The 26,323-nt window shown below is 33.1% G+C and overlaps 5 protein-coding genes across 8 annotated transcripts in view; 1 reads left to right on the top strand and 4 right to left on the bottom strand.

Moving 5' to 3' along the window:
• Positions 1-36: 36 nt before the first annotated feature.
• LOC109534916 lies at positions 37-3,471 on the bottom strand. Its single transcript, XM_019900711.2, has 6 exons — positions 2,585-3,471; positions 2,403-2,522; positions 1,032-1,210; positions 791-969; positions 592-735; positions 37-535 (listed from the first exon to the last, which is right to left on the bottom strand). The coding sequence occupies exons 1-6, from the start codon at positions 2,716-2,718 to the stop codon at positions 104-106; spliced, it is 1,188 nt and encodes a 395-aa protein (XP_019756270.1). The 5' UTR covers positions 2,719-3,471; the 3' UTR covers positions 37-103.
• A 456-nt stretch (positions 3,472-3,927) lies between these two features.
• On the bottom strand, positions 3,928-7,549 carry LOC109534917. 2 transcript variants are annotated; one of them, XM_048665500.1, is made up of 6 exons: positions 7,033-7,549; positions 6,849-6,968; positions 4,958-5,136; positions 4,724-4,902; positions 4,531-4,674; positions 3,928-4,471 (listed from the first exon to the last, which is right to left on the bottom strand). In XM_048665500.1, the coding sequence occupies exons 1-6, from the start codon at positions 7,164-7,166 to the stop codon at positions 4,034-4,036; spliced, it is 1,194 nt and encodes a 397-aa protein (XP_048521457.1). In that variant the 5' UTR covers positions 7,167-7,549; the 3' UTR covers positions 3,928-4,033. The 2 variants fall into 2 exon arrangements, with proteins under 2 accessions (XP_048521457.1, XP_048521460.1); XM_048665503.1 differs by lacking the exons at positions 6,849-6,968; positions 7,033-7,549 and adding an exon at positions 5,230-5,559.
• A 61-nt stretch (positions 7,550-7,610) lies between these two features.
• Positions 7,611-10,281, bottom strand: LOC109534915. Of its 2 annotated transcripts, XM_019900709.2 has the most exons (6): positions 9,882-10,187; positions 9,702-9,821; positions 9,470-9,648; positions 8,381-8,559; positions 8,179-8,325; positions 7,611-8,125 (listed from the first exon to the last, which is right to left on the bottom strand). In XM_019900709.2, the coding sequence occupies exons 1-6, from the start codon at positions 10,031-10,033 to the stop codon at positions 7,688-7,690; spliced, it is 1,215 nt and encodes a 404-aa protein (XP_019756268.2). In that variant the 5' UTR covers positions 10,034-10,187; the 3' UTR covers positions 7,611-7,687. The 2 variants fall into 2 exon arrangements, with proteins under 2 accessions (XP_019756268.2, XP_019756269.2); XM_019900710.2 differs by lacking the exon at positions 9,702-9,821 and having other exon boundaries at positions 9,882-10,281.
• Positions 10,282-14,189: 3,908 nt separating this feature from the next.
• LOC109534919 lies at positions 14,190-18,588 on the top strand. 2 transcript variants are annotated; one of them, XM_019900716.2, is made up of 7 exons: positions 14,190-14,414; positions 14,726-15,000; positions 15,899-16,064; positions 16,430-16,611; positions 16,744-16,860; positions 17,691-18,013; positions 18,070-18,588. In XM_019900716.2, the coding sequence occupies exons 3-7, from the start codon at positions 15,916-15,918 to the stop codon at positions 18,499-18,501; spliced, it is 1,203 nt and encodes a 400-aa protein (XP_019756275.1). In that variant the 5' UTR covers positions 14,190-14,414; positions 14,726-15,000; positions 15,899-15,915; the 3' UTR covers positions 18,502-18,588. The 2 variants fall into 2 exon arrangements, with proteins under 2 accessions (XP_019756275.1, XP_019756274.1); XM_019900715.2 differs by lacking the exon at positions 14,726-15,000 and having other exon boundaries at positions 14,193-14,414.
• Positions 18,510-26,323, bottom strand: part of LOC109534920 — a gene marked incomplete in the record, with an annotated part of 8,635 nt that continues 821 nt past the window's right edge. The window contains 10 exon segments of the mRNA XM_048661180.1: positions 18,510-18,883; positions 18,939-19,160; positions 20,582-20,705; positions 20,776-20,984; positions 21,265-21,486; positions 21,548-21,632; positions 22,174-22,307; positions 25,699-25,956; positions 26,012-26,233; positions 26,288-26,323. Coding sequence (XP_048517137.1) covers positions 18,621-18,883; positions 18,939-19,160; positions 20,582-20,705; positions 20,776-20,984; positions 21,265-21,486; positions 21,548-21,632; positions 22,174-22,307; positions 25,699-25,956; positions 26,012-26,233; positions 26,288-26,323 — 1,775 coding nt within the window.

Raw genomic sequence — 26,323 nt, 5'->3', positions numbered from 1 at the left:
TCGCTTTTTTTGTAAGCAATTAAATAAGCACAGAGATTAAAACTCAGCAGCGCAGTATATTAACACAAAATATACTACAGAATTTCGCTAGAAAGTTGATTACTTAAAACCATCCTTTTTTCAAGCACAATCGCGTAATTAATTTAATTCGGTCTTTGTGCTCGTCGGACCAGTGCAGAATGGTTCCAGGTTTAACAGCTGTTTCCGATTCCAAATCTCTGCTCAAAATAGGTACCAACATCCACATGGTGTGGTGGTATTCGTACTTTTTAACCGCTACTGCCACTTCCTCATTGAAACTATCTCTGGAGAATTTTGAAATATCCAGGCCGAGTTTTCCGAGATTTTCCACAAGGCTGTTGAAATAATAATCCAGCAGATTATCAATCTCCTTTTTGAGGACATCTAGTTGAATGCTGGTAAAGAGGAAGAGCATTACATCATTAAGGGGCGTGCCATATTCGAATACTTGGTAGTCGACTAGAACCGCCTGTTTAGGCTCAGATCCTTCATGTTTGATCAGAATGTTATTCAGCTGGAAAATTCGAGCATTAAAACACTTATACCCGAACAGATTGCATGAAGTATTACCCAAGTATCATAATGAATAAGCGTGCCCCAAATTTCGCTAACGTCTTTCTTTTTCGCAATGCCTTGATAAACTGAAGTAACTGTTTCCATTTCTTTGGCACTAAATCCCCCACTTTTCAGGACGGGAAGTAAATTGTCAAAAACCTAAAAAGCCGTATTTTGAAGCCTGGTTCTTACCGTATTCATGTCATATTCTTACCACTTCATGCAAGTGATCGCCGATAAAATAATAAAAGTAGGGCCTAAAATTTTCTTCAAAACTCTCAGGATTTTGATGCCTGTAACCAATACCAGCGGCATGAAACTTGGCTAAGGCCCTTAAAGCCACCTGAGCTCTAGAAATATCTAAACCCTTAAACTTGTCACCTGTAGAATAACCTAAAAAATTGTTGATTGGTATGTTAACAAATACTAAATCATTCAGATTTTTTACTTTCTACCTAAAACTTTCAGGTTTGCCATTAAAATAACAGCATCTTCATCTACACGATCGCTTCCATCCAAGTTAAGTCTTCCACCATATAAAGGAGCTATAAAATCGGCTCCTTCTGGAAATCCATTCTTTTTCAAAAATTTATCCAATGTGGGTCCTACAGAATTGTAAAATTGAAACTCTGATCTGCAAAAACAATGCGTGTTAATTAATTGAATGAGTATTTTACATTTAGTTTGCGAAAAATGTAACATATGAATTTCAAAATAAGAAAAGTAAAAAGTAAAACTTCATAGAAGAAATCGATTTATTTACGATAAAGTAAAAAGTTATCTGAATAAACTGTTGTTATTATAACACTTTATGCCACTGTTATTTTCAAAACCTAATCCAAACATTTTCTATCCGCGAGAATATTCGTCGTAACTTTTGCATAGCAACTATAGTTATTATAAGTTAAGAAATAAATTAATGAAATGCAATGTCTAACTGTTCTCTATTTTTTCAGGCTCCAAATTGGTTCCAGGTTGGTTAAAACAATAACTGGAGCAGTCCTAAACGTTCATAAAATTCCCGAGGGCAAACGAAAAACAGAATTAATAAATGTTTGAATATTTAACTTAATATGTTAAATACGTTTCGATATTTAACTATAGATATACGGACGATGCACAGGAATGATCTTCTTTTTTTCAACATTTTAATATTTGCTCCCTTGATTTGCAAAGTTTTCATGTGCATTTATAACCGCTTATATCAAATAAAATTAAATCGAAGTATGCTTTATTGCGTCAAAAATCTAAAATACAACTTAAGGATGAAGCGAATGACATAAGAAATGACACAAAAAAAACAACAATAAAAAATATAAACCAAACAATACAGTGATCAATGCAAAACAGACCAATACAATCAACACATCTTGGAATGAATGAAAATCATCAAGAAATAAAATATGAATTAGTACTTTCCTTATTCACAGTGAAATAACTACTCTTATTCCATTATCCTGTTTTTACTGTACTTGTACATTTGAGGCAAATCAACATCGATCTTAATTTTTTGTTAGAATGACCATAATTTTTTTGCAAAATTTTCTCGAACCATTTTCGTCCCATTTCCGATCGGAATTAAAGCCACCAAGTGAAACATTTTGTGAAAAAAAATTTTAGAAAAAAATTAAGAGAATAATTAAGAATATTAGAAGTAAGATCATTACAAATAAGGATATATTAATCTTCATTCTTCGTTGCCCTGAGATGGACATCAAGCAACTGCTTTGCTGCTCATATAATCAACTTACGCTTGGAAAATTTTGTCTATTACAAATTTCCCTTAACAGCTGTACACAAAAAAACGTTTATGAAAAAATACTTACTTGTATGTTACCTGAGTATCGAAAAGTTCCCGAACTTCTTCCTTTTCCGGAATCAATTTAGCGGCAGCATACAAAGTTCGTTCCGTTTTCGCAGAATCGTCTCGAATTTCAATCACCAGACTGGAAAACACCGAATATGTCACCAATAAATTTTCCATTAGAAACAATGGAAAATAAATCACCTCATCATTTCAGATCCAAAATTTTCCCCGGGTACTGTGAGTCGCGTTATTTTTGTGTCCACAACATGTTCATTCGGCGCTAATTGATTCTTTAGCAGACCTTCAATGTTTCGGATTTTTGGTATGGAACTCATTTGCTTCAGTTATGTACAATTTGAAGAATTATAGTGTAATCAATCCAATATTTTTTGGCGTACTGAAGACCTAAAGCCGGACATAAACTTATATGGGGGTTATCAATAGCCATATTACAGTCATTCTTTGTCTTACACGATATTTACCTAGATAAGTCAGAAAAATCAAATATTTATCTAAAGATGCTATAAAAGTATAAGAATGATAGGGCAAAAATGATAGTGCATGTGCTAGTTCGGTTTGCTTAAACTAATTCCTCAAGATATTTTACATTATTTAAGTCGCTTACTTAAGAACCAAGAATTTCTATTTGTTTATGAATTTGAAGTTCTGCGCTTACCAAGTCAGTTTTATTTATTTTATGCTTAATACGCCCTGTTTTGATCAAAAAAGTGTAACATTCCAACCATTTTCAACTATTCAAAGCTAGAAACTAGTATTTAGTTTACGATACGAAGACGCAACGATTTATTGTGGTATTGATTAAGTTCGTCGTTTTGAGTTTAAAAATATTTCGTCGAAATGGGTTTGCAAGAGAATTATGATACTCTTATATTTTTTACAAATATTTGAATGATTTTATTATTTCGCGAAACAACAAGATCTAATGTTATCAATGAGACAATGAGAAGTTTCCACATACAGCACACAATAACCAGTCAGATCTTTAGAGGCAGAGAGTAAATAAAATTAAAACAATTTCAATCATTTTAGTTAAAATTATTTACAAATTATTAAAAAACATTTTTAATAATTGTATTTATAAAACAGGGCAACTTGTAGTATTGCCTAACCTCCTCGGAAAACATAGCAAAAATGTTATCACCGCGGGAATATTCTCAACATGTTATTTTTTAAATTGTATTTCTAACGTATTTGTGTTTCCTCACTATTGGGTTTTTAAAGTCTCTATCTGTGATGATAAAAAATGACACTTTGTGATTGTTTAAATTTGTATATAAAAATACATATTCTTATTATTATTCAGTCATCGGTGTTGATTTTCGGTAAATCCTTATGCCGATAGACGTTTATACATTTAAGTTACATAATAAATTCATTTGATAGTAATAAAACGAGATAAAAAAGATTTTTTAGCAGCATCAGCCGCATCACTTTTGTATGTTTAATATAAGAATATGCAAGAATCTGAACCATCAATTTTTCCAATGATACCGTTCAGCTTATTCCTTTTAACAACACGTACATTTGACGTAAAATATTTATTAAAAACAGTGTTATCAAAGGTAAATAAAGACTTTTACAATTGCTTAAAAAAATAAACTTTGTGCGATGTTCTAATGGTACACCAAATCAAAACCATCCTTTTTCAAAGCACAAGCGAGTAATAAATTGTATTCTCTCCTTGTGCTCTTCGGTCCAGTTCAGCAAATATACATCCCCTTGTTTAAATGTTGCCAATGATTGCAGGTTTGGATTCAATATGGGCTCCAACAACCACATGGTGTGATGAAATTCGTATTTTTTTACTGCGATTTTAATTTCCTCATTAAAACTGTCTCTAGAGAACTTTGAAATGTCTAATCCCAGTCTTCTCAGATTTGTTATCAGGGAGTTAAAGTAGAAATCCAGAAAGTGGTCAATTTCTTTTTTGAGAATGTCTAGTTGGACGCTGGTGAAGAGGAAAAGCATTATATCATTAAGCGGTGTGCCCTGTTCGTACACTTGATAGTCTACTATTATAGCATTCTTCGGCTCAGAACCATCGTTTTTGATCAGAATATTATTCATCTGGAAAACCAAGACCAATTATATTTAGCCATTACTTTTCACTCAAAAACTCCTATTACCCAAGTGTCATAGTGAATTAGTGTTCCCCAAGTATTGCTGATATCCTGTTTCTTTGTAATGCCTTGATAAACGGATTTTACTGTTTCGATTTCTTCAGTGCTGAATCCGCCACTTTCCAGCACAGGAATTAAATTGGCAAAAACCTTAAAAATATTTTCAAGGCAATGTTTATGAGAGCTAATGAGTTTTTACCAAATCATGAAAGTGATGTCCAATGAAATAGTAGAAGTAGGGAATAAAATGTGTTTCGAAGCTTTGAGGATTTTGCTGTTTAAAGCCAATGCCGGCAGCATGGAATTTGGCTAAGGACTTTAAGGCAACTTCAACACTAGAAATATCCAAACCTTTGGCTTTATCTCCAGTAGCGTACCCTAAAAAGGCGTAGTCTTCATTTGAATAATTGGGCAATAATTTGGTTATTTTTACCTAAATATTTTAAGTTTGCCATTAAAATGATGGCGTCTTCATCTACGCGGTCGCTTCCATTCAAGTTAAGTCTCCCGCCATAGAATGGGGCTATAAAATCAGCCCCTTCTGGAAACCCATTTTCTTTGAGAAAGTTGTCTAGTAGAGGTCCTATTGAACTGTAGAATTGATATTCTGATCTGAAAAAAAAATCGTGTTTTGAATGTACCGAAGAATTATTATATATAAATAATTGTACAGTTGCATGAATTGATAGAAATCATTGCAATTACTTGAAAAAGAATGAGCAATATTTTTCACTTTTTACCATACACAACATGTGTGTGTTTTAAGACGACCACCATATAAGGCAAATTCCAAGATATGCAAGACCACCGAACCATAAACCGCCAATTATTTTACATTTTTCAATCAGTTGAAAAATTCAATGGAAGTAGGTGACCCCGGCAGTAAACCGAGGATATCATTAATAGGTCAGACATCAAGAATAACGTTACGCTTTTGGTAATTACACACATGAAATTTACTATTTTTCCGAACAATCGCAATAATGGTACTTTGTGGTTGAACTGAAGTTGCTACTAAAGAAAATTTCTAATGATGGCGTTTTTTAGTGTTCTACTAATTTCATGCATTAAAAGAATATTAATAAATGTTTTGTTTGTATGCTGTTGCGTGCAGAGACTTCGTATTAAAGTTAATTTGACTATAATCATTGCGTTGAGTAAAACTTGAATTTTTTTTAAATATCTGACCTTCAGCCCATGAAACATATAGAATTTAGATCATTTACAACAGATGTATAGCTCATTTTGGAAAATGTTTGCTTTTCATGTTTGCTGATTATGTAGTGTACAAATGAGTGATGTAAATTACTGCCGCATGAAGGACTTCACAAATAAATTTGATGAATTTACTAAACGATTATATTTATTTTATATATCGTAAAATAGTGAATTATTATAAGCGTCATATCAGACTAAGCAGGCTTTCACGGCCGGTCAGATTACATTTAGGAATGTTTTCCGGGCTTTGAAGCCGTGGTCTATCGGAATTTCTTCCTGACGTTTCGTCCACAACTGCGGTGGACATTTTCAAAGACGATGAGGCAGTGGGCGAAGTGATATAATGGCATATTATAAGCGTCGATTCTCCTTTCATATTCCCAGATTTGAATATTCGTCCTTCGCTTTAATTTGTGTTTGGAATGTGATAAGGTCAAAGTCGATCAAGAGCATTTGAAAATGTTCATTATACCATGTAAAATGAGAACGAACGAAATGTTAATTTGCAAAATTTTTAGTTTGTGAGTTTTCCTAATACTTGTTCACTTTTTGTTGATTGTCTTGAAAAAACTCTTTGATGAGTTTAGAAATTCTGTACAAGTTTATTTATACAACATTTTTAACTATGTTTTTAGTCAGTGGTTTGCTCTTCTCTTGCTTCCAGTTACTAATTCCTTCATAAACTTGTATTGGTTTATATCCACTCTTTGTACGGTTATTATTTTATTAATATGTAACAACATACATATTTGCTGTATTGTGATTATTATTATTATTATTAGAATAGAAAATTTGTGTATCAACTTTTTGATAAGCGCAGGTCATTTATGCTGTTTTAATGCCAGCAATTTCTCGCATGTAAGATGATTTAGATTTTTGAACAGTATCCGAAGATTTCATTTAATTACGAATAGATGATTAATTTAGCATGAATGTATTACAAGTGTACAAATTTATGACAAAGTTTAATCCTGTCAAAAATAATCATAATTCATAATGCAAAAATATATGTCTATAAGTTATCAATAATTTTCACTAAAATCTATATTCTTTTGTTACAAGTCAAAAAAGTGAATTAGTCAACCAACTCACGTAAAAACACTTACTTGTATGTTACCTGAGTATCAAAAAATGTTTGCACTTCTTTAGTCTCCGGGATTAATTTTGCGGCTGTATGTAAAGTTCTTTCGGCTTTCGTAACGTTGTCTTTAATTTTGATAACAATGCTAGATAAAAAAAATAAAAATTAATTTGACAAAAATTGAAATTTTGCTTCAAAAAATTTGTTACCTCAACATTTCCGATCCAAAATTTTCCCCGGGCACTGTGAGACGCGATGATTTCGTACTCACAACAAATTCATTAGGTGCTAACTCATTTCTTAGAAGAGTTTCTATATGTCGAATTGTTGGTAGGGAACCCATTGGAAGCTGCGAATTACTGATTCTGACCAATTTATTAACAGGTTTAAAATGAACTGATTTTTTAAATCTTACAGCGCTTGTTTATATTGGTCGTATTGATAACATTGAAAGTACCATATCTGTGCCTTGTTTTACGATTTCAATATACATTCTCGCGCAATCATTCCATTAAATTATCAGAGAAAATATTAAATGCAAGAGCAAAAACTATTGGTAGTAACAAAGTTCAAATTGTTATAGGAAATGACTGGATGGCATCATCCAAACTAATTGCTTAAGTGTTATTGAATTTTAACCTTTTTATAGTCTGGATTTGCAGGCGATTTTTAATTGCTTAATCCTGTTGTAATTCTTTAATTGAAAACTGCTTCTGCTGCTTTACTGGAAACACACATGCATGTAAATAAAAAAGCTCTGATTTATGAAAAATCACTCAACTTTCACTTGAATATTTAAAGTGGTATATTTTTTAAACTATACAATTTACATTAAAACCATTTTACTCCAGACTAACGTAATAATCACAGCCATCCTTTATCGAAGCACATGCGAGTTATATCCTTCACTTTATTTTGGTGCTCCGTTGACCAACTTGTAGGATCTTCAGTTCCGTCCTTTAAACTTGCAACAGACTTAAATGCTTCGTGCATTATGGGTTGAAGCATCCACATTGCATGATAATATTCATAATTTTGCACTGCCATTTTTACTTCTTGGTCAAAGCTGGAGCGGGAAAACTTTGAAATATCCACCCCCAATGTCTTCAAGTTGCTTACGAGCCCTTGATAGTAATAATTGAGCAAGTTGTCGATTTGCGATTCAAACAAATCTTGCTTTATGCTGGAGAACAAGAAAAACATAACGTCGTTTAATGGAGTGCCGTAGTCGAAGACTTGGAAGTCGACTAAAATGCTGTGAACTGGTTTCGTTCCTTCTAGTTTGTAGAGAATATTATTGACCTGAAAGTATCGAAGTCAGTGCACATCTGCAAGTTGACGACGAAAAAAATTACCCAAGAATCGTAATGGATGATCGTGCCCCAAGCTTCACTAACATCCAGTTTTTTAACGTTCTGTGCGAATACTGATTTAACCACGTCCACTTCTGCTTTACTAAATTTGTCGCTTTTTTCCAGAACAGGAATTAAGCTAGCTAATACCTGAAACAGGAATAGTAAGACTTATAGAGGTTAATATGGTGGCTGTAATAATTACCAATTCATCTAAACCATAGGGAGTGAAGCAGTAAAAATGGGGTTTCAGCTTGGACTCGAAGACATCTGGATGCAAATGTCTGAGCCCAATTCCAGATGCGTGAAACTTAGCAAGCGAATCCAGAGCAGTTTGTGCAACTGGTATATCCAGTCCTACACGCTTTTGACCAGTGATGTACCCTGAAAATAATAGAAGTTTATAAATAAAAATCCATCGGGATTAAATCGGGATATTGGAATGGTCAATGTGTGAGCGCATGCATCATTGCCTTCTTGTATCGAATGATATGAACATTAAAATAGAAGCATATATTCAAGCATCTTCCTTCTTCCATCTGCACATAAATAACACAGTGATTTGTATTTTTCGGATGGACATTGAGAGAAGATTACATTTTGGGTATTAGCAACACGCTCATTGAAAAATAAACAAGTGATGTATCATGAAAAATTATCAAATCCATTCAACTAAGGCAGATAACAACTTTTGCTTTCATGTCGTCGTTTATCAATAAAAATTAATCGGCTCTAAATCAGTAGATCGCGGTGGCTAATGAATGGGTGCATAATTTCCTTTTTCTATCCAATAAAGTAAAAAGGAACATGGAAGCCATAAGTTATTGAAGAATCTTTGCGCTTTCACAGTTTCTTGGTTGGACGTTGAAAAATTTGTGAAATTTTGCTCGTTAGAAACACACTTATGATGCGCACAAGTATCCGAAAAGTTGCGAAATAAACAAACAAAATGTAATACGCAATCATGGGCGCTCTTGTGTGGTGATAAACGTGTAATCAAAAGATTGTTTACTCGCAAAGTAAAAATCATTCGAGATTCTGAGGAGCCTTTCGGGATTTTTGTCCGTCCTGAGACAAAGCCGGATGTTTTGCTAGCTCGAGTGGTTTACATCCGCAGATGTGCTTTGTATAGGTGTATGTTTCCGGGCACCAAACCTCTGAGGATGTAAACTACTCGCGCTTGCAAACGTCAAAAAAAAAAAGTCTTTCCACCACGACCTAAAATCACGAAAAACTTACTCAAGTCGCTCTATAAATACCTTCTTAATATATTTCAAATTATATTGTCCTTTACCTTCTTGTTTTAAGTTTTGAAGCAAAATAATGGCATTTTCATCAACTTCAGGTCCTCCATGTAGATTTAGTCTGCCTCCATAGAACGGCGCAATAAAATCAGCGCCTTCAGGAAATCCATTACGTTTCAAAAATTCGTCCAAAACAGGAACTATCGAGGCATAGAAATAAAATTCGCATCTAAAAACATTCAATTTCAACAAAAATCGGGCTGCCTTTAGAAACAACCTTACTTGTAGGTTACTTGAGTATCGAAAACTTTTTTGATGATTTCATTGTCAGGAATAAGTTTTCCTGCTGCATGCAGAGTTCTGGTATTTTTGGTGTTGCGGTTTTTGATGTTAATAACTACTCTAGAATGAAGAGCCGTTTAGTGGAGGTGGTGAAAAATTGAGAAATCGCAATTTACAAACCTCACCATAATAGATCCGTAATTCTCGCCTGGCACAGTGAGCGGAGAAATTTCGCTACTCAACACATACTCATCCGGTTTCAGCACGTTGCTCAGAACTTCATCCAAGTTTCGAATACTTAATGAGGAATCCATCTCGCCTTCCAAACCCATTCAACAAGCTCAGAATCACTGATTAAGGAGAGTTCAGGATGCCACTTTTATTTGCTTATCAACGAAACGTGAGATCAAAGATCATAAATAATATAAACTCATTGCCGCTGCTACGGATGTTAAAATTATACTAATTCACTAGATGTTCATTATAGAGTTATTGAGAAATTACGCTCGTATTTCAGGTCTGCAAGTCGATGTGTACTTGAAGGTGGTTTATCAATTGCACATACATCTTTGCCGCGGATGGATGAAATTAAAATTTCAGCTGATTTAATCATTATATTTTTGCTGTTTGAAAGTTTCAGGTGCGTTGGATCGTCAACTAAAATTCCACAACTTCTGATTCAATTTTATTAAGTTTTCAGAAATAACGAACTGGTCTCTCTTGTTTGCTCCATCAAAGTATGTAGCTATCAATGCTTACATTTCTCTCTTTTCTTCTACTTGCTGGCACGTCCCATATTTTGTCAAATTGCCTCCTCTTGCCATTGTTTGCAGTCGTCAGAATGGAACAAAAGGGCTTACACAGGCACTGGTGCTGCTTATTCATAAACTAGTCTGATTAAGCTATAGCTCCCTATACGAAGGGCCGGAATTAGTCAAATTAAAAAAGGAAAAATCCATGGAAAATGCATAAAAAATGACAAATTTAATAACAATCACTTTAAAACTTTTCCTAGTTTGATGGAGGTAAATAAGAAAATCTTTCAGTCAACACATTCACTAAACTAACTAATTTAAATAACTGGAAAACAGGAAACGAAATCATCTGCTATCGCACATATCTACTAATTACGCGCTAGTTGATTCAAACAAATCTAAATACATCTGCAAACAAATATTTAAATTTGCATGAACAAAGGTGAAGCTGTTGATTTGAAAGTCTTTGAGATCAAAAAATAAAGTCTGTGTATATTAAAATATACTTAATTATTTTTTTATAAACTGTAACAGATGCCTATTTAGGTCTTTGGGTGTATCGATCAATAGATATTGGCAGAAAATAAAATTACAATTTTTCTTGGGCCATCGTTTCACCTATTTTAAGTTATTTCAGGGCTCTAAGGACAAAGGTGCAAAGAACAAAAGTTATATTATTTAATAGTAATTTCAAACCATAGTTTACAAACATATCATAACTAGTAATTGAAGTCATTATGTGATCGACAATATAAATTGATTCAATAAAAATTCAATATTAATTACTTAATTGTTTTGCTTTTTAACCAATTTTTTCAGACTACAATGAGTACATCCCTGCAAATCTCATTACATAAATTTCTTGTTCTCTCATTCATTTCGCCATCGTTGCAAAGCCCGTTCGCGTATAATATAACTAATGGACGTAATGGATAAAAAAATCCTGCTGGAACGCTGAATTTACCTTTGTGCTTTGTCATTAGTTCATTATTTCATTCAGCCACTGTTTGTTTCTTTCCTGAATTTAAAAAAAAACTGGTACAAAGTATGGGGATTCATCATAGAGTAATGTTTTTCAATGGAGTTTTGTTTAGGGGTGTTATATGTTTAGGTAGGTATGTTATATAACAACGCGGAAAAAATTGTTGTTGTAAAACTTTTTACCTAAGTTTCCAGATAAGAATGTATTTTATTTTATAAGCAATAATTACATTTATTGAAATATTACAACTATTTGCTCCACCCAAAAAAGTTCTGCAAACATTTACCTTTAGATAAAACGTTAGTATTTTAAAATGTGAAAATTTTATGGGCTTTAAAAAACGCTAGAATTGTGGTTGTCAAGCAAAGAAATTAAGTACTTTTACTATACAGAATGTAGACGAATTTTTAGAGAAAGCACTTGGGGAGTTTCTTGTACAAAAGTAGCAATTTTTCTTCTAACATTTATATTAAAAGTTTCATTTTGTTGATTTAGGAGGCGATTGTAATCATGGGCTTGTAAAAGTAACGAACTATATAAAATGACGATTGCCGGCCAGGTGAAAAAAAGTGTATAAAAGTCATGCACATCTCGAGCCTACTTTTTATTTTACATGATTCAAATTAATTCATCTGGGTTGCAATTGTAAAAAATTGTATGAAAATGCCTTGAAGCTTGCAGAATTTTTTTTTTTGAAAATTAGATATGGAAAATAACAAAGCATGCTTCTGGGTATAATTTTATTGTGCTGTTTCTAAAAACAATTGCAATTTTCTTTTTCTTTTTCAAGAAATTTTTCAAGAAAAATTTCAATTTCTTTCAACGCACTGACGAAATAAGTTATAAAACGATATTTTGCGGGTGAACAATTAAGATGATCTTCAACTTACGTTCAGTTAAGAGAAGGGAAATCAAATTCAGGGGCTGAAAATTACAACGATTCGTTAAATGAGAATTATGTAAAAACAGATAAAATGTTCTCAAATGACAGAAAGACAACAGTTAATATGCAGGATTGGTCCAAGGCTGCTAGAAGCAAATTATTTTATTCATCATCAGTCACGCAAGAAATAAATATTGCTACCAAACAACTCCAACAATTTTAATGCAATAAGCACATACATTATAGAAGTAACTGTGCAAAGGGTATATTTATATCGTTAAAGGTTCTTTTTAGAATTACCATTTATCATGTTTTTAATGAGATTTATTTACATTTAACTTTTAATTAAAAATAACTTTTGTCGCAAGTTTAGGAAACCGAGCTAAAACCTCGTTAAGCAGTAGCAAGATCCTTTGTGATAATGCGAGTCTTAACAAAACTTTTAATATAAATCGTAAAAATCAATTAAGGTCCATTTACATGTAGCCACCCTCAAGTGTTGTGACTTCATCCCAATAACACAAAACAAGACATAATGCCCCAAATTAATGTTTTTGCGTTGAATAGACATCAGTACAAAGAGGACACCGCTCGACCATCAAACGATTATCCCTTTCGAAGGGCTGTGTCGGTGCGTCAATTAGATTAGGGCTAAGTTTTGGAAGGGTGATTTATTGATGAATAAAATTGAGTGGACCGATATGAACTGAGTCCATCAGTTAGGAGAAAAATGGAATTTATATCCCAATTTATATGTTTTTAAATTCAAAATGTACTTAGTATTTGCCCAGATAATTTGAGCGCTTCTGAAATTATTCTGCGCCTCCGGGCAAATTTGGCTTTGTTGTTAACGCATTGTTAATAACTAATCTATTTAGCATTATTTGAAAGACTGGTTTCCCCCAGTGTAGTTCAGGAAGTGTTTTAGATAAAAAATTATATCATTAATTTAGTACAGTTTTCTAAACTAAAAAGGCAAAAGTATCGATAAACGTTACCAATTTTTATCTATTTCATGCATTTATGAGTAAGAAGGAATTAAGTCTAATTTCGTGGTTTTTACATGGAAAGTCCATTCAGTATTCCGTTTGTTTTAATGTCGACGCAATCCAGCCTATCTAAGTGATTAACAAACAAGCCAATGTTTATTTAAGTACAAGTAGTACTTAGTAAGTATGCATGAGTAAAGAAATATAAAAAGTTGTAATTAATCGATATTGTACAAAGTAAAAGATATATTGTAAGTATTTACCGCTTTTAAGTACGTATTGAACTAAAAATTTGAAAATCAGCCAATAGTTGAACAAAAATTTTGAAAAAATGCCGCGAATATTTAGAACAAAACTTTATTATTATTCATCTAGTCTTAATTTTTGATATTGACTATATTATTTTATTAATTAAGTATTAATTTTCGGTTTCCATTTTACCTTTTTCTTCTTTCGATAAATAGATGGTTAGATAGTAATTTCCAACATTTTTCACTTCAATTTCAAAATTATTCTTGATTTTAAGCCACAAAAATTTTCATTTCATTCAGTTTAAATAGTTTTCAAGTGTAGATTATAATTTATACTATAGTATATTCCATTCATTTGAAATAATCTTAGTTGTTAATTTTATCATTAACTTAATCTCCTATTTATTACTTGAAAGTTTATGTCACGCTTTTGATTTTTACTGCCTTGTTTAGTTAATAGTTTATCATTTTTTGCTTTTCAGTTCTAATTCTGTGTTTAACTGTTTTTGCAATTCTACAGTTTGTTATTGCAAATTAAATTGAACTTATGTTTTTTTAAATTAGTTTCGCTTAAGAATTCGAAATGCTGAAACTCTCTCCAATGGATGCTAGAACCATTGGAAGCAAATGAATTTAGCACCATAAACTGTTGGACTACAAGAAATCCTTGAAAGGCATAAATCAAATTATACTCATTTAAACGTGTTATGTAAAGGCGATTAAACAAATAAATGTGAACGATGTAAAACGTCTATACCTATGGTAATGTTTATAGTGAATATATATTGGGTATTTTAGGTGTAGTTATGGATTACGAACCGGCATTTTTGAAATGTAGTTGACCAAATGTCTGGTAAGATTTTTCAATTTTTACCTTTACATTTACTAAAGCATTGAAGGATGAAGAGCTGAGTTATTTGATATAAACACCTGCTTCATTAGCAATAACTAGAAAGTCAGTAAAACGGTTGCTGCTATTCCATTAGCTTAGCTTTTGTGTTAATGTTGAGAAGAAACAAACTGAAATTTTATTTTTTCATGTCATGAAGTCAAAAATGTTGTTTATTTGCTTCAAAGCATTAATGCACATAGAAACACAAAAATAAAGTTCTATGGTTTTCCAATCATTTCTTCATAAGAAAATTAAAATGTTTTTCCTTCTAGAGGCACACTCCCTTCTAGAGGCATGCTGGAAAATAAATAGTTGCACTATTTTTCTCTTAGTTTTCCGTCACTTCTTGCATCAGCCATAAATACTTTGCAAATCACCTGAATATCATTCTACGCACTTTTGGTCTTCTGAAAGTGCAGTTTATTGCGCCTTTATTGCACCAGGGCAATTAAAAAACTGAGTATTGAAACGATAAAGTGCTAAAAAGACTGAAATTATACCTGTAGCGATACTGCTCAATAAAAACACTTGCGGGATAATAAAGAAGGTAAATTTGAGAAATATTTATTAAACATTATTAATTTTGAAACTAATGGGTTTTTCGGGTTTTCAGCCCGTCGTTCGGTAGAATAGCCTTGAAAGTCTATCTGTTTTGATATTATTAATTTTTCCAAAATTTTCAACAGTATTTTACGAGAACCACTTTGATATAATGGTAGATTACAAAAAAACGTTTTCATGGGAACTGCGTGACATCATTTAATTCAGTACCTACTGACACTTAATTTTAGAATTATTTTCTGGTTACAAACGGAAGTTATTGTTTATAAACAATTTCTCATGGATCAGGATATTATTGCAAACTTGCTCCCAATGCAATAAATTATACAGAATTTTTCCTAGACTTATTAACAGCAACTATTGTATCAAAGAGCTTAGGTAACCGAAAAGAACAGACAAAAATTATTAGCACTATTATAAACGATTTGTACTTATTACTACGTAATTACTTCCAACTGACCTTTTTAATAATTTGGAGCGTTTCTAGTTTATCCGCTTTTGGCATACAAACTTAACAATTTGGCTCTCCTTAAAGATAATTCATTCACTGACAACGTTTATTAGAAATGTTTCTGGGAAAAATGCCGTTTTTGCCACTTTTTGCTCGTTGAAGTTTACATTTCTTGCATTAGAAAGTCAGCAATAAAAAAATCCACATCCGATAGGGAGCCGGATACCGACAGAAAAATTGCAAATTCCAACTCGTCTAAACTGGTAGAAAATATAATTTACTCCAGATAGGCTTCTGAGAAAGTTTGTTCGAAAAGGGATTGCTTGTAATTGCATATTGCCAAATTTCAATGCAGTAAAAATATATTTATAAATCCCATTTTTAGTTGTTAAAATGAGTCGATTTCTAACTAATAATTATTTATTCTTGTTAGGTAAAACTTGAATAAAAATGGAAAGTCAAATCGAAGAAAAGCTAGAAATCATCCACGACCTGTACAGTCTAATCACTCCACATATTCCTTGTGATCAATCAAAAATCAAAGCCGTACATTATTCCAGACTTCGATATATTGACTATTATGGGACGACGTTTTTAAGGTGGGTTTAAGCATAATGTTTGTTTTATCATATCATTGTTTTAACCTCTCAAATGCATCAAACGTGTGTGCTCTTGTATTTGAAAATATGCTAAGTGAAGTAGATACAAGTAACTATCATTTACAAACGTCGCGAATATTTTATCTGTAAGAGCAATTCAATGTTATTCGCGTCTAATTTACACGTTTACGATAATATTTGCTTTTGATTTTCTAAGCCAGTTTTCAATTGTCTTCTCTAATAAGATATTTGTTGATTTTTCAATTAACCATTTAAGTCGAGCCTTTATTTCAAATCATAATAAAGGTGGGTTTTCGAAAGCAAAATTAAATGACTTAAGGAATGGTTGGTTTTCTGCTTTCTAGACTATCGATCGAACTTGTGAATACTGCTACTGGCGAGAATTGGACATTAATAGCAATTGCAAAAATATTGCCCAAATACAGCATTGCACACGACTTATCTGATATCCGCACTACTTTTAAGAACGAAGTGGGAATTTATATGAGCGCCCGACGTGCCATCGATGCCTACCTTAAAGACAAAGGTATTAAAAAATCCAACAAACATTAACATCTGAATAAACTAATAAAATAATTGAAACACTAAAGTTTTCCTGAAGACGTCCGCAGCTACTCGGGCAGGTAAAACGTCTGGATAATTGTATGATACGTTTCAGGTATCAGGCATGGAGAAGACTTTTTTGCTAACAGTTTTGGAGGAAGAATCAATCTCAATGGTACAAACGAAGTGGATCATAATGCGGTCCTTGTCGTCACTGATCTCAGACATAGAGGTAGCGGATTATGTGATTAAAAAATCGCTGCTGCAAAATCATTTGAAACTTCAAATGAAAAAAATTAAATGACATTTTTCGAACAAGTGCAGAAAATTGAAAAGTATGCAGGAATAAATTTGTTGGATTTATTAATGCGATGAACTACTTTTATTTTTAAACATGTGGAAGGATTGAAACCTATTTAATCTCTCAATCTTTTCTTAACGAAGTCTTTTCCAACGTTTTTTTTAAGCTAAAAAGTTTCTGATATTTTAATCACTTTCGCTCATGAAACTGCATTATTGTTTTTCGGTAGACTTTGAAAATTGTATTTCTTAGGTTTATTTTTATCAGTTTACCAGCTTAAAATTAAAATGAAACCATTGATATTTTAATCATAATTATTATAATACGCTCAGTTCCAAAAAAGAGGCTCACCTGTTTTTTAGTAAAATTCAAAATCTTCTAACTTTTATACCAATTAACTGATTTTAATAGATGTTTTTGTAGTTTGTAGCTTAAGTCTCTGGCTTTTATTTCAATGCTATGCAATTAATTTTTGTCATTTCTCATGACAAATAATAATGGAGAAAACACGAAGGGACATTTTCAACATTTTTGTTAATCACCATGAAACAAGACAAAATTTTCTGGTTGGCTGCAAACCAAAATATTTTGAAACTGCGTTTGTTTCTGAACGTGTGTTTTTAGTCGTTTTATCTTCAGTCTAACTAGAGGTTGCTTTTTCTTGGTCAAATACATTTTTTCAAAAAATTCGGCTACAAGTGACCAAAACATGTCGATAAGACAAGAAATTAGTCACAAAATAAGTTCCCCTATGTTTTTAGGCTATAAAACGGTTCATCGCAGAACGGGTTTTGACCTAGAAACTACTCAGGCTATTCTAACTACCCTTGCAAAGTTCCATGGGAGTTCTTTGGGAATGAAGCTGCAAGAACCTAAAGAATTCAAAGACAAAATCCTGCCTTATCTGGGCCAATTCTGCACGACTGCTTGTTTTGAGAAAGTGGCCCGAAGTCATATGATCCAGGTTTTGAAAAATGAAAATTTCTCACCGCTGATAATTGATAGAGCTGTGGCCACCTTTGATAGAAAGTGCTGCTTGTCGACGCAAGAGCCATGGTCCACTTTTACACATACTAATGCATGGGTTAGTTAAAGCTATGAAAAAACAGCAGTTTTTCCTGACGGTAGTGAAATTTTCAGGTGAATAACATAATGGTGAAGTACGACAAAAACAACTATCCACAAGATATCAGGCTGAAGGGTTTCCAGGAAAGCCAGTATTGCTCGCCTGTAAGAGATGTGCTGGTTTTCCTGTTCTCCAGCGTCCAACTAGTCGTTCTGAAAGAACATCTAAATGAGCTGTTGGATGTTTACTATGACAACTTTTTGAAAGTGCTCGATAACCTGAATATAGACATTAAGGCCTTTTCGAGGGCCTCATTTAATCAGGAACTAAAAGCCTCTGCATCTACTGGTGATTTCTATAAGACTGTTTGCAAACTGTACCCGATTTTAGGTACAAATCAAGACATTTATGATAATCAAGTGGCTTCAGATCTGAAAGATCCTCTTCACATCAAACGATTGTGCTTAATAGTTAGACAGTTCGATGAAAGAGGTTGGTTAATATAACAAGCGAAAACATGCATGGGTCGTGTAATTCTAATATTGAAATATATTTTGTAACAACTTTATTATATCGTAGTTTCTAGCTGAGAATTGAAATATTATTGTTTTCGGTTTATTCATTGTTAGCAATAGTAATCAGATGGCTCGTAGTTGCAGTTGCTTTCTTTGGAGCCAATTATTGAAACGTCCTCAAACTTCCAGTCATAGCATCCTTCATCAGCACACAGAATGTAAACTGGAGTAGCGGAATCAGCAACATTTCCATCAACATTAATCAAGTCCAGATTTAGAATGGGGATGTTGTTTTCTGGGTCCAAAGTGCTGCCGCTATTGGCAGGCTGGTTCCGATAGTTTTGCTGAACGTTTACTCCATACTTTAATGCTCCTAAAATTTTATTTTCGGTGGAATTAGAAAAAAGATTTTCCGATTAATTTATTACCATCAAGAATAATGTTTTCATAAGTAACATTGGAGATAATTCCATCTCCTCCATCGACATGAGTTTTGATGTGAATTCCATTGTCCCCTCCCTTAACGATTGAGTTGCTGATGGTCACATTTATTAAGGTGTTCAGTACAAAGGAGTCGTTACTGAATCCCACTGATATGCTCAGTCCATGGCCACCATAGCAGATGAATTTATCTACCACGATGTTGGTGCCTAGAGTTCAGAAGAACATTTTTTGTGCATGTTGAAGGCAAACAGCAACAAATCAATCATAAATAAACATAGTTTTCATAAATAAATACAGCGGAAAGAAAAATATTCATAAATACATTGTTTTGTATGTTGGTTGTGTTTACGTATATACATTATTTTCTATAATACTCGTTATAAATAATTAATAAATCGTTATTTTTGTTTCTCGTTTTAACACTTTAGAGCACTGAATGTCATTAGAACTATTTTTGCTCTCTATATTTATGCAAATTTTTCCGATTATTGTCAAGACAAAACACCTTCTTAAGTTTATTTTTAACTACATTTGAAGCGATAAGCATTATTTCATTTAAAATCAAAATAAAACAAGCAGTTTTCAATAAATTATTCAGGGTCACTCAAATTTGGTGTAATTTTTTAGGACATTCAGTTGGATTTTATACGGATTTCATTGATTGAAGAGTAATTTCGCATCAACAAACTGAAGGCTTTCACAGCACTAGTGGCTGTAATGTAAAAAAATATTCAGAATCCACGGAAAACTTACTACACAACACAACAGCGGTTTCGTGAACGAGATACGAAACCAGCAAGTTTTAAATAGTTACTTAAACAATTTTAAAATAAAAGTGAAAAAATTAATTATTTTATTGTGCTTTGTCAAAGGCTCCAGTCCTCAATAATAGAATTCGAACAAATTTGGGGTTTCAAAGCAGCAAAGACCTAAAATAATCTAATATTTTCCAATTATGAGTTGATTATTATTATGGCTGAAAACATCTTATTTCCTGTTTTTATGCTTAATTATGGAAATATTTATTGGCTTAAATACTTAAAACCTAGTTACTAACAAATATTCCTTGGGATTTGTCTCGCGGTCTCCTTTTTTCACATTAAAAATARATATTTCGGTATAAAACATAAGAATTGAAAGTATAATTTTGTTAGAAACTCAACAAACGCTYGTAATTCAATATTACAAAGCGCCAAAAAATATTATTTTGCCGAAGACAAAATTATGCAATTTATGAAATCCGAAATGTTGACCGAAAATGATTTGSAAAAATTTTGGAAAAAGCTTATGGTGAAATGTTAAAAGTCTGAAATGTGAATTTCGACACTGACCTTGCTGCCTTATCCCTTGATACCTATTCTTAGATCCGCAGCAAACGTCTTTGGAAATGGCTTCGCCAATTTCGAAATATTCAAAAATTTTTGCCAAACGGAAAAGACCAATAACAGTAGACATTTTTTAGTATTTTTGCTATCGAACAGCAGCTAATGTAACTTACCGGAGCACTATGAGTCTACAAAGTTGCCCTACCCCCGAAACCTTTTGTACCTCATTTTAAGTCGAGAAAAACAAAGTTTTCTGCATAATTTGAGACCAATTAAAATACAGTTGAGTCCCAAATACATACCACATCGTATAGCCACACAATCGTCCTGGTTATGGACAATGGAGTCCTGCAGCAGAATATTGCTTGAGTTGAAAACGTCGAAACCATCAGTGTTGTGTCCAGCTCTGTCGCTTCCAACGGCATCCTAAATTAGAATTCTTCGAAATTAGCTGCCCAGACTAAATCGAATCTTTAATAATTGAGCTCGTAATTACCACGTCTCCTTCAGATGCATCGATATTCCAGCCGCTTAATTCAACATTAGTCGAATCGGTTAACAAAACCGTGTGTACAGGAGGATTCAACACGTGAATATTAGACATGATGCTGTTGTGTAATTGCATAACGAAAAATTTTGGTTTAACACTGCCCCATTCGCCCAGTCCATCCCAATGAAGCTCGCCCTGTCCATTCAAAATTGAATCTAAAAGAATTATTCTTCTAAGTTCTAAGTAATATTTTCTTTACAAATAATTTCTCCTTGTAATTGAAAAAAATTATGAAGCAAATTGCGCATACAAACCGCATTTTACCAACGACAAAAATCCCAAATTTTTCATGATTGTCAAGCATTTTCGTTCCTCCTACGTTTTACAAACTGGTTAACACTCGATATTTAATACTTAATGTTGCCAATTATCCAATTCAATTAGCATCATATAATCCACGTATGCATAGTTTAGTAAGTAACTCAAATCGCTTACCATCTTTGCCCTCAATTACTGCATTTGTTGCATTGATTGCGATCAAAGGCCCCTCCCATTCATAGTAACCAAACGTGATGTTTCCACTGAAATACACCGTGGTGTTATCCTTTAACAGCAAGTTCAAAGTCTCTCCACCCGGAACGAACAAATTCTCCAAGACTATCACGTCGCAGATTTCAACAGCCACATCTACTTGGTAGAATTGGGTGACGTGACAAGCTGAAAGGAAATTAACCCAGATTTTAATTAAATGTTTGGATCAAAAAAAGGAATTTCGTACCTTCGTCCGATTTAGCATCTTTGATGGATGCTTGGAGAAGGAAGAGCACACTCAACACGAAATATAAGGGAGTCATGCCGAAATCTCACAAAGCGACGTGATTGAGAACTACTAGGTCTGGATTAGTAATTTCTGACACAATACTCTTATCTCCAAGTCATCAAGATGGGAAACATGAAAGTTATCTTATTTTGAGTACCAGAGCTTGCTGTTTGAAGACAAATATCGGCTTTTACCGGCGGGAGAAACTGATTTTGACTGCGTGGTTTGCACATAATTGCTGCAATTTAACTAATCGAAACACTTCAAAAATGTCCCTGGCTTTTATGAAAAAATTAAGAAAACTTTGCTTATTTATTTCCAAAACTGTATGGATAATTATGTGTAAAGAAAAAAATTGTTTTAATAACTGATATAAAGTCTAGAAGGGAATAAGTTAACAAGCTTATTAAGTAATGATAGTTAAGTACTGATACCTTCAAGCATCTCTTATATCCAATCCAAGGTTCAAGTGGAAAAAAGGCTCGATAATTATAAACAACTGTATCGTTGATTTCAGGATTCGTAAATCAGGATACGAGTTTCAATATGCGCTAATTTCCTCGATTACAGTCACTAAAAATTACAGCTTGGACTATTTCAGAGCTTGTTTCAACAATTTCTGATAAATTGATTTTTAAATCCAAATTAAATAGACAAAGAGTAAGAGCCCAATTATCAAATTTTCTGCCCATTCTGTTCTTTGCGGAACATTCTTTACCTATAATTGCAAAATATATATATAATTTATGTTATTATATTTTCATACGATATTTCGCATTTTTGACACATCAAGAATCCAATTGGAACATGTACCATCAACTAGAAAATGTTCAACTCAATTTCTTAGAATGATCACATGTTGTGTAGGGGTTAATATAACCTTTTTTCCTCAACATTTTCTAGGATTAAGAGGGATACCTCGTCGTTATTCAGACTATCCTGATGCTTATTACTTATGAAATACTTTGTTTAAGCATCCCCTGCTGATGACTGCGAGGTCAAAAACACTATTCGTCTTTACGTATTGGAAACTGCATACTAAATGCAAATTGAACACTCGTTCTTTAAAGCTAATGAACGCAGTTTTATTATAAAAGTTACAAAGCCTACAAAACACTAGCAATTTTCGAGATAAAAAAAACTTTGAATGATGGAAATTTCTAATTTAAAGACGAAGAAAATTCCATTTTGTTGACTTCCTATAACCTGACGAAAATTTCCAATGTAAAATCCCCTTATTTTTCTGTGGACATTTCCGCTAAAGTAATTAATCAACACGAAAATCCGAAAGGTTCAAAATTGCAAAGATTTGACTCGATTCCTGCAATCAAAAGTTGACTGAAGTCCCAACCAAAGCACCCATTTTCTGCATACAAAATACATATAGATTGGAATAGCCGATCAGCTGTAAGTCTGTAATTGGAACATTATTTTCGGGCTCATTAGGCATGGTGCTATTTGGTGAAGATTCCGATAGTTTTCGTGAATATTTATGTCAAATTCACTAGGCCCTGAAGTTAAACCCAAAATCATTCACAGAAACTAAATTCACATGTGCTTTCTTTACAAGTGAATTCTATGTTTTCGTATACATATTTTCAACTTTTCCAATTCCTTCATCGACATATGTTTTTACTTGAATGGCATTCTTGTTCCCCATGAGGATCAAATTGCTGAATGTTGCATTAACTAGACTGTTTAACTCAAAACTTTCCTCACTTCATGCTTGACCCACTGATACGCTCAGGCCGTGCGAAATAGCATATAAAATTGTCCACCAAAATATTTGCTCCTGAATTAAAAACAAAATTCAATTTACGCTTTCACTTGTAAACCTAATTCGCACCAATGTAAAGAGCTACACAATCATCCTGGTTATACACCATGCAATTTTATTAATCCACAACGACGCCATAAGTATTATGTCCAGCTTTCACTCCTGTGCCCTGGAAGAACTGACCGTAAATAAGAAAATAATCAGTCTATTATTGAAGAAAAATCAACAATTATACCATCCTCTCCTTGGATGGTATTGGTAGCATTTATGGCCACTAAAATACCTTCCCATTCCGCGTAGCCAAAGGTGGTGGTCCCTCTGAAGTAAACAGTAGCATTTTATCTCTCAATTGCAGGTTCAGAGTCTCACAAGCAGGAACGAAAATATTATCAAAAGTTATGGTGTCGCATATTTCAACAGCCCCGTGCACTTCGCTAAGTAAAAACTAAAACTGATCGGTAAAAGTGTAGGAGTGCCAAGCTCGAAATTTAATCCTTTTTGTAATTTACCAGCTGAAGCCCGACTAATAGTCCATTGACTAAGAAAGAGGACAGAAAGAACTGTTAAGCACCAGAAGCCCATTTTTGCTTCGAACAAACGCACCGACTTGCGGTGTAAAGTTCGTTTTGACGCTACTGCATATATCTACATATCCAGATATTAATCAATCCATTTGAAGGGTTTCAAATGTTTTATCAAATTAAATAAAAATGAGTGTTTTCTAATTTTTTGGTACATTATCAGTCAGTATGTAAGTGGAATGGAAAGTTCCTCGATAATAAAACTGTTAACATATTTTGTACGTTCCTGCTTCATTGATTGTAAGCCTGTTTTAATGATTCGCTATATTCACACTTAGCTTGGTTCCGATTTGCTCAAATTAAAATATTTAATACACATAATTTTTTTAAAGAGTTGTAGTTTTGTTCCCTAAATTGCACCTTCTCTGGAGATATTTTTAACATGTAAGGAAAATAGAGAAAGAGAAACTTATTGCATGGATGGAACTCAATTTCACACCTGTGATATGTAAACGATACAGTTGAGTATGAGTTGAGGCAAGGAGGAACAGCATTAAGATAAACGCAAAGAAAACAAAATTTATTATTGTCGATTGTTCTAACTCTCTGGTGCTTGCTCGTGTCCTACGTAGATTTAAAATCGTAGACCATTTTTGACCAGCTCTGGAGCTGGAGGCGTAAAAAGCAGTGTAGATATTGGAAGTATAAACATCCTGGTTAATAATCTGTATATATTAAATAAGCAGATTTTATCAACTTTTCTCATGCCCTTGGCTTTTATCCATCAAAAGTATACAAACTTTCACCTCAAAACTCACATATTAACTTCAAATTCTAGAAAGTATTAGTCAACATATCTTATTCCTTAATCTGAAGTAAAGCAATTTTTTGTGCCTATAATTCTATTTTATTATAATCTCCTGAATTATCTTTAGTATCTACGACATAAAGTACTACTCCCGTTGCAGTGCAATGGAATGGCTTGTATTGGAAACTGTATTGTCTTCAATATTTCCAATAACAAAAAATCATATATCAGCAAACAAATGCTCTTGTTATTAGACATTACATTTTATTTAATAGCATCACTGAGCACATAAATTTTAATTTATATTAATTAATTAGTAAATCTAATATAAGAAGACTTATATTAGATTTATTTTAAGTTTTTTGTATTGAATAAGCGCAAACGTATGCTACTTATTTGTTTAGATAATTAAATTAATGCTCCAAATTGACGGTTTAAATTTTTGCTTCCTGCACCTGCTAAATATTCAATTCTCACTTGCAATCAAGGTTCGACTGGATAATACTGAAATRYATTCAGTATTATCTTGTCTGGCAATCGAGAAGCCTTCAATTGACTTTGAGGAAGTTTCCAAAGATAAGAAATCCATTATATCTGACCTAGAAAAATTGATCAGTCATCAATTGCCCCATTTTAGAACAGTGGGTGAAATAGAAAATAATTATATTCGTAGATGCARGCATTTGCTATTCGTGCGAAATTCAAAATAGGTTTATTTGGTTGAGCCAATTTTTTACTTCGAAAATCGAGTCGAATCATGAATCGAGCTTCTRAATGTAAATCCTTGCTCATTGTGTTTTGAATTATTCGGAAAAGCAGCAAAATTTTGGAAATTTTCAGAAAACCGTTAGAGACACCGCAATTAACCATCTACATTATCAAATGGAGCTAGTAATTGCTTAGATTTCGTTGCAATAATTGAGACTGTGGGCAAGGCTTAATTGGTCGGTAGTGAAGACAATAGTAACACATTTACTAAATTATACAATTTTTATTAATTAGCAAAAAAATCCGGTTGGTTCATATGTGCACATATTTGCCTCAGTTCCATTTACTGCAACTTCGGTGAATTCCCAATCAAAGCACCCGCCCTCTGCACAGAATATGTATATTGGAACCGCCCAACTATCAACCGAACCAAAAACATTAATCAACTTTAAGTCTGTAATGGGAATATTGTTTCTGGCCTCGTCAGGCATGGTGCTGTTTGGTGGAAGATTTCGATAGTTTTCCTGAATGTTTATTCCGTATTCACTAGGCCCTGAAATCACGTATTTTTAAGTTGAAGAAACTGAATATGCGTCTACTTTAATTACCGTCGATTTGTATGTTCTTGTAAACAATTTTCTCAATTCTTCCATTACCGCCATCGACATGGGTTTTCACATGAATCGCATTTTTGCCCTCTGTAACAACTGAGTCACTGAATGTTACATTGTAAACAGTATTCAGCTCGACATTTTCATCATCATGCCCTGCTGAGATACTCAGGCCGTGTCCTCCGTAGCAAATAAAATCTTCGACCAAAATATTTGACCCTAAAATAATAGCAATTTAATTCCTGCCTTATGTGGCAAACTTTGATAACGCACCGCTGTAGACAACCACACAGTCATCTTGATTGTAGA

Source organism: Dendroctonus ponderosae, unplaced genomic scaffold (genome assembly GCF_020466585.1).
Source record: "Dendroctonus ponderosae isolate FM_Combo_2020 unplaced genomic scaffold, Dpon_F_20191213v2 Dpon_F_20191213_1, whole genome shotgun sequence".
Lineage (NCBI taxonomy): Eukaryota > Metazoa > Arthropoda > Insecta > Coleoptera > Curculionidae > Dendroctonus > Dendroctonus ponderosae.
The sequence above is the reverse complement of the archived record's forward strand: the minus strand, read 5'-3'. Positions and strand labels throughout refer to the sequence as shown.